Below are 15,833 nucleotides of genomic sequence, written 5' to 3'. Positions count from 1 at the left end.
GACAAAGGGAGATAAATGTTGCCTTATACCTTGGTGTTGGAAAAGATCAGAATAGTCATAAAACATACCTTACCAACAGAAATGCTTACTCATGGAAAGAAACTTGACATTTGTTCAAAAAATTATTGGAGGAAGTTCTTAAAGGAAATTCAGCAACATACCCATTGAGTGTCATATATGTAAGATATCAACATGGGATAACGTACACTCAACTAAATGAGCGAATGAAAAAATAATATTAGAGTTTTACATCCGATGCAGAAGAATGGAGAGGTCTCCAGATTGAAATGGGTGGATAGCAGCAATCAGTTCTGTGGTTGTTTTACGAGGAAGGAGCAAGCTCTAAGAAACTATTGAACAAACAAGAAAAAGGACACTCAGAACTTTAATTTGTAAAGAAAAAAAATTGGGAATATAATGTGTTTTTATTCTGTATGTTTAATTTCATGATTATTATATTCAAAAGGGAATCTGTTATCATCTAATAAGTCTTAATGAACGCCTGCAACCTAATGGAATGAGGCAACAGCTGTTGGATTTATGGTTGAGGATTAATTAACACAGAAACATAGAAGGTAGGAGTAGAAGGAGACCATTTGACCCTTCAAGCCTGCTCCGCTATTCTTCACAATCATGGCTGATTGTCTAACTCAACAGCCTAATCCTGCTCTCCCCACCATAATCTTTGATTCCATTCGCCCCAAGTGCTATATCTAGTCACCTCTTGAATACATTCAATATTTTGGCATCAACCACTTCCTTTGATAATGAATTCTACAAGCTCACCACTCTTTGGATGAAGAAATGTCTCCTCATCTCCATCCTAAATTATCTACCCTGAATCCTCATACTGTGAGCCTGATACTTGACACACCCACCATCAGGAACATCCTCCCTGCATCTACCCTGTCCAGTTCTGTTAGGGTTTTAAAACTCTCTGTAAAGATTTCCCCTTCATTCGTCTGAGCTCTAGCGAAAACAATCCCAACCTAGTCAATCTGTCTTCATATGTCAGACCCACTATCCCCAGAATCAGCCTGGTAAACCTTCACTACACTCCCTTGACTGCAACAGCATCCTTCCTGAGAAAAGGATACCAAAATTGCACCTAAATTTTCCAGATGTGGTCTCACCAAAGCCCTGTACAACTGCAACAACACATCCCTGCTCCCGTACTTGAAACCTCTCGCAGTGAAGGCTAACACACCATTTGCCTTCTTTACTGCCTACTGCGCCTGCAGGCTTACCTTCAGTGACTGGCGGACAAGGACACCCATGTCCTGTTGCACGCTCCCCTCTCCCAATAAACAGCCATTCAGGTAACTGGGATTGACTTGGCTACATAGATAGGGAGCTAATAATCAGTCACGTGAGAGTTTTATGGAGTGGGAGTAAATGAAATAAAACTCTCACTAAGAAGCATGGACTTGAACTCTTTATAAACAGTTATGTTCTAGTGTACAATACGATCAGATTGATTTCAGCAGGACCAAAATAACAGCAGGATTATAGAAACATTCCTTGAAAGGAATTCAGAACTTGTCATATAACTGGAAAGTTCATGAGGTTCATTGAATCATAGCAAAATGTAAAATTCCAAACAGTCTGCACTCTGAAGAATACTCCAAAAGGCGCCTCGCAGGTGAACCTGTTTCTTTGGCCTCGCTGGTCTGTCATATTTATTTCTAATACACAGTGCTTCACTGCAGGACTTTAAAACATTAGATGAGACAATATTAAATTGTCTGTCCAATGATCTCTCCCCATCCTGTATGATTCTGATGTCTCAGGCAGCAACCAGAAAGTCAAATGCTGTTTTCTTTAAATGTTCAATGGCAAGGATACACACATCTGCAACAGAAGGCCAACTGCCTCATCTACACACTCCATTCATTAAAATGTACATGGATACCAGTTTGGTTTATTCCATTGAACTATAGCCAAGGCGAATTGTTCCAGTTGCCTTTTGTCATGGGATTTTCTTCATTTTTTTTATTCTAAGTGGGGCGTCCCATTCAATACAATTCTATCTTATCCAAGAGCCCCAGAACAATTTTAATCTCCTATTGGATATTATATTTTTTTTTTTTAAATCAGACACAGAGGCACTTGCAATAACAGTTTGGAAAACAACTCTCATATCTCCCTTTCCAAACCTTTTGCCTTTAAAAGATAGTATCTCAGAAAGAAGCAGAAGCACATCATCATGCTGCAGTTGGAATTTTTTGACAAAAGCTGAGCCAGAGTCTGTGATCAGAATATCCCCACCCCCCACAAATTGTCTGTAACTTCAAATCAATACAATGTCCTAGCTGATGCATTCACATTGAACATTGTGTGGCCTGGCCTTTTTGCTTCGATGGCAGGTGTCACCTCTGCTGAGTCGGACTCAAACCAGTCTTTGTCACAGGTTCTGCCTGAAGCAATATGTCAATTTCATTTTATTTGTTCTAGGGATATGGACATCACTGGCTGGGCCAACATTTATTGCTCATCCCTAACTGCCACAGAGAAGATGGCTATGTGCTGCCTACTTGAACTACTGCTGTCCAAAACACTGTCAGAGAGGGAGTACCAAAATTTTGAAGGGCAACATTTAAAGAACAGTGATATGTTTCCAAGTCAGGATAATGAGTTGTTCAAGGGGAACTTACAAGTCGCACGTGTTCTCAAGTATCTGCCCTTGTCATTCCAGATAGTAGTGGTCAGGAAGAAGCAGTGCTTCTTGTAGATGATGCACACTGCTGCTGCTGAGCATTGATGGTGGAGGGATGGTATATTTTTGGATGAGTTATCAATCAAGCAGGCTGCTTTGTCAGGTTGGTATCAAGCTTCTTGAATGTTTTTGGAGACACACTCATCCTGACAAGTAGGGAGTATTCCTTCACAGTCTTGAGTTGTGCTTGCTTGATGGTGGACAGGCTTTGAAGAGTCAGAAGCCAAGTGGTTTTGTTTCATCTTCCTGGATAATTGAGGACTGGGTGAACTCCTTCCCATGCTCTGAACAGGTGAAGCATCTTTCACAGCGTGAGTGCGCTGATGCAAGAGCAGGCTGCATGCCTGAGTGAAGCCCTTCTGACATACTGAGCAGGTGAATGGCCTCTCTCCAGTGTGAGTCCGCTGGTGCATTAGCAGATTGGCCGACTGCGTGAATCGCTTCCCACACACAGGGCAGGTGAATGGTCTCTCCCCGGTATGAGTACGCTGGTGTGCAGTGAGGGTGGATGACTGCCTGAAACATTTCCCACAGTAGGTGCATCTAAACGGCTTCTCCTGAGTGTGAATTCGTTGGTGTGACAGGAGGTTGGATGAATGAGTGAATCCTTTCCCGCAGACTGAGCAAGTGAATGGCCTCTCCCCGGTGTGAACACGCTGGTGAGCACTGAGGGCTGTTGAATGCCTGAAGCTCTTTCCACAGGACGCGCAGCCAAATGGCTTCTCCTGCGTGTGAATTCGCTGGTGTGACTGGAGGCCAGAAGAATGGGTGAACCCCTTCCCACAGACAGAGCAGATAAACGGCCTCTCCCCGGTGTGAACACGCTGGTGTGCATTCAGGGCAGATGACTGCCTGAAGTTCTTCCCACACGACAAGCAACCGAATGGCTTCTCTTTGCTGTGAATCCGCCGGTGTGACTGTAGGCCAGATGCCCCAGTGAAACCCTTCCCACAATCTGGGCAGGCAAAGGGCCTCTCCCCAGTGTGAATCCGTTGGTGGGTGGTGAGGGTGGATGCCCGCCGGAAGCGCTTCTCACAGGTTGAGCACCTGAAGGGACGCTCGTCTGTGTGTGTCTGCTGGTGTTTCAGGAGGTCAGAGGACCCAGTGAATCCCTTACCACAGAGGGAGCAGGTGAACGGCCTCTCCGTACTGTGGATCCGCTGGTGACCAATGAGATTGGCCGAGCAACTGAACCTCTTTCCGCAGGTACTGCAGCCAAATGGGCGCTCTCCTGTGTGGATCCGCTGGTGCAACATCAGGTTGGCTGCCTGAGCAAAAGCCTTCCCGCACACTGTGCAGCTGAAAGGCCTCTCCCCAGTGTGCCCACGCCGATGGTACTCCAGCAAGTACCGATGGTTGAAGCCTTTCCCACAATCCTCGCACTTCCATGGTCTCTCCCCGGTGTGCCCCCGTCGGTGATATTCCAGACGGGACTGACAACTAAACCTTTTGCCGCAGTCCTCACACTTCCAAGGACTTTCCATGGTGTTAGAGTTCCTTCAATGCTTCCAGGCAACACAATCGATTAAAACGGTCAAGCACAAGCCGATTTCTCTCTGTTTGTGTGGTCAGACTGATAACAGCTTGTCTCAGAGTCCGCATACTACAGAACTTTTGCAAAAGGTTCTTTGGTCTAAAGGAGGCAAGGAAATCATTCCCCCAACTGAATGCCTTCCATGTCAACAGGCCAATTATATTTGATGGTGCTGATAAGTGGAGCAACTCAGTCAGATTTCGATGTGAGGTTTGAGTTTGCTCTTTGTTAATCCTCCCCTTCTTGTACTCTGGAGAGAGAGTTTATAGAAGGTGTCATTTAGAACAGGATAAAAAGAGATCCAGAAGCAGGAATGGGTCAGATGTGTGGAAAGAGGTCAGGACCCAAGGAAATTGGTAGGTAAAGTGGTCAAGCCCAAGAGAGAACCAGAGTGTCAGTGAGGGGTTGGGGGGTGTGCTGCCAAAGCACGGAAGACGGGCAAGATTTGGCTTCCTGGCTCGTCAGTGCTCCATGTTCCACCCCCCCCAACCACCGCCAACCCCTGCCTTTTGGGCCCTTTTCCCTCCTCATTCTGTGTGTGCTTGTGTGGGGAGAGCTGGTCTTTACCTTGGAGACAGTGAATGATCAGTTCTGCATGCATCTGTCTGTATGTGTACAGTTGATCTGTATCTTGTGAATGATAAATTGTCAGTTTTATACATTTGTGTGTGCATGCGCATGTCATGGGGGTGGAAATGGGTTTTTGTCATGTCGACTGTGAATGATCAATTCTGTATTTGTGTGCATGGAGCTGATCTTTATTTTGTAGATTGTGAATACTCAATTTTGTGTATATGTGGAATTGATCTTTGTCTTACGTATTGTGAATGGTCAATTCTATGTGTGTGTGCATGCGTGCCTGTGTGGAGCTGATCTTTATCTTGCGAACTGTTAATGGTCAACTGTGGATGTGGGTTTGGGTGTGGGTGGAGCAGTTTTGGGTCCCACAATACGGATTTGTAATTGCCCCCATGCCATTGTAACCTTCCATATCTCTTTAGCCAACCGCAACACATATTCCCCTCCCTAACTCGAAACTCCTCCAGCCACAGCAATTTGTAACTGACTTTGTAATAACATTCAGGCCATTCTCTGCCACCTTTTCTAGCACGTCACAACTTTCCTGACTCCCTTCATATCATTTATTCCAATAACGTTTCCTTCTTCTATACTTCCTTCTGCTACTAGAATCCTTACTACCTTTTCAATATCTGTAGCACCCACAAAGTTCCCTTTCTCTTTATTCCATCAAGTGGCTAAAGATGTTCCTAATGAACAAAATTGTCTTGTATCTGTAACTCTCCTCGTGTTTGTGTTCTTGCAGCCTGTACAACAGTTGCAACTCCACGCAAACTTCCTCAATGTAACGAACTCAGACTCTGCAATCTTCATGCCCTGCAACATCCTCCAGCCCCTATGACTCTCTATTCCTGATACTGTAACCCATCTCGCCCTGCAGCTGTCCATCCCTCTTCCTGTAACTTGATTCCACTCCTCTGGATTTTCCACTATTTCCATGGAACTTCCTCCACATCATACAGCCCTCTCTTTCAGCGAAACACACTTCACCCACTACAATCCTCTCCAACTTTGTAGTCTCTTCCATGCACAACATTTCTCAAAAACTCTTATGAACACTGGGTGCTACAACTCTTCCTATCAGTATATACATCAGGAAATTAGAGGGGCATGTGTCAAGCATAGTGTGGGTGAACCTCATTCTACATATAGACATAGCATCTGGACTTGGCACATCCTCAGAAATGATCCAATAGTTGAGTCCAAAAGGATTTTCCTTTTCTTTCTCCCCCTTTTGCTTTCCCATCATGACTGTCTGCTCTGCAATATTCTGTACCTAAATATTTATCGCCAACCCCTGATCACCCTGTAATGATGTCTCCCTGACAATGATTGATTTGAAATCATTCCCTCTCTGTGTCATAAGTTCATCTGTCCTAACGTAGATACTTTGTGTATTCAAATAAAAAAACCATTAATTTACTTTTTAAACACTATTTTCTATGATGTGCAATGCCAAATGTACAACTTTACTTTTCTGCTATATTTAATTATGTCACCACACTGGTCAGATGTTTCAACTTTTCTCTTTGGATTTCAAAATCTCTCCTCACCTGAACCCTGCCCCTGTTTTAATTTTTTTTAAAGCTACCCAGGAGTACTATTACACACAACTAAGTGTCTGTTTTAGGTTACAGACCTATCGATTAATTAATTAATTTATCCAAATTATTGTGCTGAATTAATCTGTTAATTTGTGGAATTGGCACTTGAAAAAGACTGACCAGGAAAGCTGCTACATGGTCACAAAAAACAGTGATTCACCGCTGAGGGTGATGGAAACGCAATGGCCTAGTGGTATTCTCGTTAAACTATTAATCCAGACAGCCAGATAATGTTCTGGTGACCCGGGTTCGAACATGGCCACGACAGATGGTGGAATTTGAATTCAATGAGAAAGAAAATATGGAATTAAGAGTCTACTCATGACCACAAATCCGTTGTCAGTTGTCGGAAAAATGCATCTGGTTTGCTAATGTCCTTCTGGGAAGGAAATCTGCCATCCTCACCTGGTCTGGCCTACATGTTACTCTAGATCCAAAGCAATGTGGTTGACTCTCAATTGCCCTCAACAAAACCTAGCAAGTCATTCAGTTGTACTAATCACTGCAAAGTCTCAAAGAAATGAAACCAGATGAATTACCTGACATCGACCTAGGCACCGGAAAAGACAATGGTGGAAACTGCCCTGTCGATCCTGCAAAGTCCTCCTCACTAACATCTGGGGGTTAGTATCAAAATTGGGAAAGCTGTCTCACAGACTAATTGGGCAACAGCCTGATATTCTCATACTTAACAGAATCATACCTCACAGTTAATATCCCAGACACAGTTATCACCATCCTTGAATATGTCCTGTCTCACCAACAAGATAGACCCAGCAGAGGTGGCAGCACAGTGGTATACTGTCAGGAGGGTGTTGCCCTGAGAGTCCTCACCATTAGCTCCGGACCCCATGAAGTCTCATGCCTTCAGGTTAAACAGCTGGCAAGTAATCCTCCTGCTGATTACCACGTACCGTCCTCCCTTGGCTGATGTATTGGTATTCCATGTTGAACAACACTTAGAGGCAGGTCTGAGGACAACAAGGGCACAAAATACACTCTGGACAGGAAATTTCAATGTCCACTACCAAGAGCAAAAGCAGCTCAGCAGTAGCACTACTAATTGAGCTCTTCATTTCCTTAAGGATGTAGCTGCTAGTCTGGGTCCACCGCAGGTGGTGCAGTAACTAACAAGAGAGAAAAACATACTTGACCTCATCCTGACCAATCTGCTAGCTACAGATGTATCTGTCCATGACAGTATCAGTAAAAGCGACCACTGCACAATCCTTGTGGAGATGAAGTCCCGCCTTCACACTGAGAATAACCTCAATCGTATTGTGTGGTACTATCAACATTCTAAATGGGACAGATTTTGAACAGATCTAGCAACTCAAGACTGGGCATCTACAAGGTGCTGTGGGCCATCAACAGCAGCTGAATTATACTCCGGCACAATCTGTAACCACATGGCCCAGCACATCCCCCACTCAACCATTACCATCAAGCCAGGGGATCAGGAACATAAACAAAGTTGCTGGAGAAGCTCAGTAGGTCTGACAGTATCTGTGGAGGAGAAAACAAGGTTAACGTTTCAGGTCCAGTGACCCTTCCTCAGCCAGGGGATCAACCCTGATTCAATGGAGAGTACAGGAGGGCATGGCAGGAGCAGCACCAGGCATGCCTGAAGATGTCATCTTGGTGAAGCCACCAAACAGGACTACTTGCATGACTAACAGCATAAGCAGCAAGTGATTGACAGAGCTAAGGCACTTATTCCTGAGCAGGTGCTTCTTGATAGCACTGTTGATGACATCTTCCATCACTTTACTTATGATCAAGCGTATCATAAGTATCTTATTCTTACATAGGGCAGTAATTAGATTTGTCCTGCTTTGTATATACAGGACATCCATGGGCAATTTTCCACATTGTCAGGTAGATGCAAGTGTTGTAACTGTGCTGGAACAGCTTGGCCAAGGGAGCAACAAGTTCTGGAGCACAAATCTTCAGTATTATTGCGGGAATGTTGTCAGAGCCTGTAGCCTTTGCAGTATCCAGTGCCTCCAGCCTTTTCTGGATATCACATAAAGTGAATCATATTGGCTAGAGATTGATATCTGTAATGTAAGGACCACTGGAGGAGGCTGAGGTGGATCATCCACTTGGCACTTTCCGCTGTAGATTGTTGCAAAAGTTTCAGCCTTGTCCTTTGCACTATAATGACGGGCTGTACCATCATTGTGGATGGGGATATTTGTGGACCTTGAGGTGATAGATTTCTGTGCCTTATGTGTTGTGTCTTCTGGTTGTGGTCTGTCACAGAGGTAACAGTAGATTGTGTTCTTTGGGTATCCATTCCTTTTAAAAACTCTGTTTTAAGGGCTCCTATTCTGCTTTGCACAATGCTGGATTGCTGCCAGGATAGTGTGTTGCAGCCCTTTTGAATAATGTCCTAGTGCAGCTCCACTGATGGATGTTGGGATGGTTGCTGGAGTAATTAAGTATCTGCTCCGTATACACTAGTCTGGAGTTTTCCGTTGTTCTACCATTATGTCTAGGAAGAGTAGTCAGTTATTGTTCTCTTGTTTCGTGAATTTTATTCCAGTGAGAATGTTGTTTATGTGTTGGTGGTTTTTTTCTAGTCTTGTGTGCTTGACAATCACAAGGGCATCATCTACATAGTGGACCCAGAGTTTGGGTGAGATAGTGGGGAGCATTGTTAATTCTAACCTTTGCATTACCACTTCTGCAATCAATCCTGATATTGGGAATCCCTCTTCCCCCTAACCCTAACCCTAACTCTAACCCTAATCCTAACCCTCTTCCAGGGATGCCTAACCTGAAGAAGTTACCCTCCTCTCTCCGGACAAATCTCAGAGGATCTCTCTCCCACTGCAACTCTCTTGTCCTCTCTTCTCCTCTATCCATCTTCAATCTGCCTCCTCCTTTTTCCCTATTTATTTCAGAACCCTCTCCCTCTCCCCCTTTTCTGATGAAGGGTCTAGGCCCGAAACGTCAGCTTTTGTGCTCCTAAGATGCTGCTTGGCCTGCTGTGTTCATCCAGCTCCACACTTTGTTGTCTCATCTATTATTGGGGATCGTGTTGATTTGTTCGAAGGTAAAGTGGGTTGAGAGGCACAGATCCAGCAGTTTCAGGGTGCTGTCCTTGTTAATGCTCTTGGTATCATGGGGTGCCTGCTTTCCCAATTTGTTCAGCATTGTGGCAATTGTCTGTTTGGCCAAGTCAGTGTTTACGGATGTAAATAGTGCTGTTACATCGAAGGACATCATTATCGTATCCTCTTCTATTCTGGTGACCTTAACAATGTTGAGGAATTCTTGGAGGAGTGAATGGAGTGGGTAGTGTTGTCAACTAAGTATTTCAGTTTCCATTGTAGTTCTTTGGGTAGTCTATATATTGGCATGCCTGTTGTGAGGCAATGGGTCTGATGGGGACCCTTGGCTTGTGTACCTTGGGGAGTCCATTGAAGTGGGGTGTATTGGATCCCTTGGGCTTCATTTTTTGGTGGTCTGTCTGTGGATTGTTGATGGTATATATTTTAAGCTTGGTAGTAGTACCGGTTTTCTGAGGCATTCGCACAGGAAGTACAGTCATTCACAGGTCGCGTTCTGACGGATAGTATTTGTCTCTCATCTGCAGGCCAGTATGAGGATGTTGCGCCCATAGGTGTTTAGAGGTTTTGAGAAGACTTGTACCTCAGGTTATGGATGATGTTGTAGATTTTTTGCTTGCCGAGCTGGTATGTTTTGTCGCAGATGTATTGTTACTCCGTGAGGTAACATGGTCAGTGCGCCTCCAGTCAAACGTTTGTGGGGTCATAGGCTACCCTAATTCCTAGGGGTTTCTGTAATCTTGCGGTCATCTCTGATATACAGTAGGGTGACTAGTGTGCCTAGCTGTGTTGTGTCTTCTGGTTGAGGTCTTTCATGGAGGTAATGGCAGATTGTGCTTTTTGGGTATCCATTCCTTTTAAAAACTCTGTATAAGTGCTTCTGTTCTGCTTTGTGTAATTCCAGATTGCTTCAGTGTATTGTGGCCCATTTGAATAATGTCCTGATGCAGCTCTGTTCATGATGTTGGGGTGGTTGCTGGAGTAATTAAGTATCTGGTCCAACATCAGGGTAGCCCACAAATCAATAACCACCCTCTGGCAGTTACTGACGTCTATAAAAGATCCTATACCCACAACTAATAAAACTAATGTAATATTCAAAATACCAAGCACAAACTGTGAAAAACATTACACAGGCCAAAGGATACACAAAAACCAACTAGCCACCAAGAAATACACCAATTCTTGCTGGTCTCAATACACAAGGACAAAGAAGGACATGAATTTGACTGAGACAACACATCCATAATAGCACAAGCCAGAGTTGTGCCAGGGAATTCCTGGAGGCCTGGCATTCCAATCGGAACTCCATCAACAAACACACTGAACTGGATCCGATACACAAACCACTGGAAAACAGAACCGGAAGTAATACCAACCACCCCAGCAAACCAAGGAATATAAATAACAAGTGGGACAGAACACTGACGCTTCACCGGAGGCGCATGAACGATGTTACCTAGCAGGGTGATGAAACGTCTGCAACTAAACACACTGACTCAGTGAGCAAGTCTGCAGCCTCATTCACAACCTGAACTACAAATCTTCTCAAAAATATTTGTGGAGCCCCCTCCGCCAGTAAGTTGCTTCATCATTCACCACCATTCATGACTGGATGTGGCAGACCTGCAGAGATTAGATCTGATCTCTAGGTTGTCAGATTGCTTAGCTCTGTCCATCACTTGCTGCTTTTGCTGTATCACAAGCAGTCCTGTTTGGTGGCTTCACTGGGTTGACAATTCATCTTCAGGTATGCCTGGTGCTGCTCCTGGCATGTCTTCCTGCATTCTCCATTGAACCAGGATCAATCCCCTGGCTTAATGGTAATGGTTGAGCTGGGGATATGCCAGGCCATGAGGTTACAGGCTGTACTGGAGTACAGTTCTGCTGCCTTTGATGGTCCACAGCGCCTCAAGGATGCCCTGTCTTGAGTTGCTAGATCTGATCGTAGTCTGTCCCATTTAGGATGGTGATAGTGTCACACAACACGATGGAGGATGTTCTCAATGTGAAGGTGGAAATTTACTTTCACAAGGAGTGTGCGGAGGTCACGTATCTTACAGATACTGTCATGGACAGATGCATGTGCAGCTGGCAGATTGGTAAGGATGAGGTCAAATATGTTTTCCTCTCTGTTTTACTCACCAACTGCCATAGACCCAGTCTAGTAGCTATGTCTTTTAGGACCAGCTCAATCAGTATTACTGCTGTCGAGCCACTCTTGGTGGTGGACATTGAAATACCTCACACAGAGTACATTTTGTGCCCTTGTCATCCTCAGTGCTGCCTCTAAGTGTTGTTCAGCATGGAGGAGTACTGATTCATCAGTTGAGGAAGGATAGTACATGGTAATCAGCGGAGGTTTTCTTTGCCCATGTCTAATCTGAAGCCATGAGGTTTCATGGGGTCCAGAGTCCATGGTGAAGATTCCCAGAGCAACACCCTCCTAACTGAATACCACTGTCCCACCATTTTTACTGGGTATGTCCTGCTAGTGAGACAGAACATATCCAGGGATAGCGATGGTGCTGTCTGGGACATTGTCATACTCGTGGAATCATACCTCGAAGACAATGTCAGACTGTTGCTTGACTGGACTGTGAGACAACACTCCCAGGTTTGGCTCTAGATCCCAGATGTTACTGAGGAGGACTTTCAGGATCAACAGAGCTGTTTCTGCTGTCCTTTTTTCCAGTGCCAAGGTCGATGCCAGGTGATCAGTCTGACTTTTTAGAAATGTGTACAACTGAATAGCTTGCTAGGCCATTTCAGAGAGCAATTGAGAATCAACCACATTGCCATGGGTCTGGCATCACATGTAGGCCCGACCAGGTGTGGACAGCAGATTTTCTTCCCTGAAGTACCAGATGGGTATTTCCAACAATCAGCAATGATTTCATGGTCATCCGTAGATTGTTAAATCTAGATTTTTAAAAATTTAATTCAAATTCCACCATGGTATTCAAACCTGGGTCATCGGAACATTATCTGGGTCTCTGGATTAACGGTCTAGTGATAATACCATCAGCATTCCTTCACTGTTGCTGAGTCAAAATCCTGGAATTCACTCCCTAATGACACTGTGGGACAACCCACAGCAGGTGGACTACAGCGATTCAAGAAGGCAGCTGGCACCACCTTCTCAACAGCAACTGGTACGGGCAATAAATTCCAGCCAACCAGCGATGCCTACATTCCACAAAATGAAGAAATAAAAGAAAAATGTCCTTCAGGGAAGGCAACCTGCTATGTGTTTGGACATTTACAAGTCACTGGCCATTCTGGGAAGGCAGATAAGGTAGACACAAAGAGACAGAAAATGAAATGCAGGGGCGAAGTTGATTATTTTAATATGTCTACAAATCAACCAGAACATTGACAGAATCTCACAAACCCAGAAACTCCATTACCTAGAAGGACCAGTATTACACATTTACATGGACACAGACTTTTCCAAGTTACACACTGTCCTGACTTGTGTGACATTGAGGGCTGGATCAGCAGAAGTTTCCTCTATTTAAATATTAGGAGGACTGAAGACTAGGAAGACTAGGAAGACTGAAGCCATTGTCTTCAGTCCCTGCAACAAACTCCACTTCCTCACAATGACTCCATCCCTCTCACAGTCAACTATCCAAGGTTGAACCACACTATTCCACAGCTATGGTGAAATTTTCACCCCAAGATGAGCTTCCAAACATATATCATCACCAAGAAAGTCTATTTCTCACTCAGTAGCATCATCCAAGTCCACCCTAGTCTCAGCTCATCTGCTCCTAAAAACTCTCATCCATTCCTTTGTTACCTCTCAAGACTTAACTATTCTAAAACCCACCTGGCTAGGCTTCCACAATCAACCTCCCACTAATCTTGAGATCCTCAAAGACTCTGCTCCCAATGTGCTAACTCGTACCAAGTCTTGTTCACCTATCACCAATCCATGTTCACTAATCAGCAAAGGCTCCAGGTTAAAATGGGCCAACATTTTAAACCAAAATCTAAAACTGCTGGGAAAACTCAACAGGTCTGGCAGGATCATGGAGAGAAAACAGAGTTAATGTCTCAAGTGATCCTTCTTCAGAGCTCTGTTTCAGATCTCCAGCATCCACAGAACTTTGCTTCACCAAAATTTTAAAACCTCATTTCTGTCTGCTTTCCTTCTAGGTTGTGATTATCTGTATCTCTGTGACCTCCTCCAGGCACAAGGCCTTTCATATCTCTCCCCAAAAAGCAGTAGAGGCTATGTCATGAATGGGCAGCAGTAGAAATCACACGTAGAAACAGTCAATAGAAGTAAGAGTAAAACACAAAACATCATGAAAGTTAGATAACTGCAGAGAGGTGATCAGGGAGGAGAAAGGTTAAACAGAACAATGAATGGATATGGATTCAGGTCCACATAAGGGAGTCACACAAACTTGAGAGCCACAGAACCTCACTGATAAAATTACACAAAACTAAAAGCAAATGGTCAAAAATACTCACCTCTGCAACAATTTCATTTCTCAATTTGAAAATCTCCTCTAGGAACTTGTAAATGGAATGATAGCAGAAGCACTACATTCACAGCAAACTCTTACTGTTTAGGAAATTTGCAGCGAGCGGGTGACATCTCTGTGCAGCATCCTTAAACATCCTGTAAAAGAAGTTTACAAATTCAGTCAATGTGAGCCAGTGAGCATTCAGAAGAGACAAACATTTCTCTCAGTTTGAGTTTGAGTTTGTTGTGCGTATATCCATCCTTTCCAACTTTGGGAGGCACGGTGGCTCAGTGGTTAGCACTGCAGCCTCACAGCACCAGGGACCCGGGTTCGATTCCAGCCTCGGGCAACAGTCTGTGTGGAGTCTGCACATTCTCCCTGTGTCTGCATGGGTTCCTCCGGGTGCTCCGGTTTCCTCCCACAGTCCAAAGATGTGCAGGTTAGGTGGATTGGCCATGCTAAATTGCCCAAAGTGTTCAGGGGTGTGTGGGTTATAGGAGGATGGGTCTGGGAGGGATGCATCAAGGAGCAGTGTGGACTTGTTGGGCCAAAGGGCCTGTTTCCACGCTGTAGGTGATCTTAAAAAAAAACCCTTGGCAGCAGAGTTTATAACTATCACTGACAGAATAGGACAGAAATTCATATCATTCCCATCTCCTGGCCCAGGAATGACCATGCCTACTCTCTGCTGCACATTGCATTGAGGTCAGCAGTCTCTTGATTCAAGGACGACATCTACACTGGGTTGTTTCTGCCCTGGGTCTTCACGTCACTGAACAGAGCTTTTGGGCACATGGAGCAGGACATCCCGTGGGATGCAGAGATCAGGTTCTGCTTCCTTTTCTTTCCTTCTGCGCTGCTGCTCTGCCTCATGAATAAGACACTGGGTCTGAAAAGCAATTAAAGTTTTATAGGCAAAATGTCTTCATTCTGAACAAAGGGCAACAAAGTCCTCCTACTCATTCTAATGTTAATATCAGAGAGGTGGTCAGTGAGAAACCTTGAAAATTTGAACAGTATTGGATAGGGTAGGTGCAGGAAGGATGTTCCTGATGAAATAGGATACAGGGTAAAGCATTCAGGACAGAACTGAGGTAAACTTTCTTCACCCAGAGAGTGATAGCCTGTGAAGAAGTCCGCCCCCAACTCCAGGATGGATATCCAGCATGAGGCCCCGCCCCCATCCCAAAAAGGGTAGCCCCAGGCCACGGACCTGCCCAGCCGCCCTCGGCCCCGCCCCTACCACGATGCGTTGCTCCCACAACCCGCGGCTCCGCCCCCCCAGCCCCTGGAAGGAAACCCTAGTTTATGACCACGCCCATCAGCTCGTGGCTTCGCATCCCATCCCCTCGTCACTGGCTTTGCCTGCTCTTGGGGGCAGGTTAAAAATGGCATTCACCAAGCGGACCGTGAAGGGGGAAAACCTAGCGACTGCTGATTTTGCAGTTGTTTTCTTCTGTCTCTTTGTAACTTCCAGCTGGCTTCTCACGACCCTCTTGGAGATCTCAAGACCCAGTGACTTCACCCAAAGGTTGTATTTATTTATTGTCCTCGACGGCCCCAAACCAAACGGCAGCCGTTCACCTCAGCCAGTTTCCCCATGAAGGAAAAGCTCCACCGCTGAGCAGTCCCTGAAGATGAAATGTTTCCACACGGTGCCTACTGCCTCACTGTTCTTATCACTGCGCATGCTCCAGCACCGCGCTTGCGCACGGCTCTTCTGCAAAGCGGGTAGTTCGCCGCCGCACGGCTGTCTGGGTAATGACATCGCCATTCTGTCTCTTTCCATCCTGTTGTCTAGTCTCCCGGACAGCTGGTTTGAAATGCAGAATTATGGCAATA

General features: G+C 45.0%; 1 protein-coding gene across 1 annotated transcript; it reads right to left on the bottom strand.

Moving 5' to 3' along the window:
• Positions 1-567: 567 nt before the first annotated feature.
• LOC125462708 (gastrula zinc finger protein XlCGF26.1-like) lies at positions 568-8,196 on the bottom strand. Its single transcript, XM_059653272.1, has 2 exons — positions 8,111-8,196; positions 568-4,213 (listed from the first exon to the last, which is right to left on the bottom strand). Exons 1-2 carry the CDS (start codon positions 8,194-8,196, stop codon positions 2,827-2,829), a joined length of 1,473 nt encoding a protein of 490 aa, XP_059509255.1. The 3' UTR covers positions 568-2,826.
• Between the last annotated feature and the right edge of the window lie 7,637 nt (positions 8,197-15,833).

This window comes from Stegostoma tigrinum, chromosome 21 (assembly GCF_030684315.1).
Source record: "Stegostoma tigrinum isolate sSteTig4 chromosome 21, sSteTig4.hap1, whole genome shotgun sequence".
In the NCBI taxonomy this organism is placed as follows: domain Eukaryota; kingdom Metazoa; phylum Chordata; class Chondrichthyes; order Orectolobiformes; family Stegostomatidae; genus Stegostoma; species Stegostoma tigrinum.
This window is presented reverse-complemented; position numbering and strand designations above follow the sequence as displayed.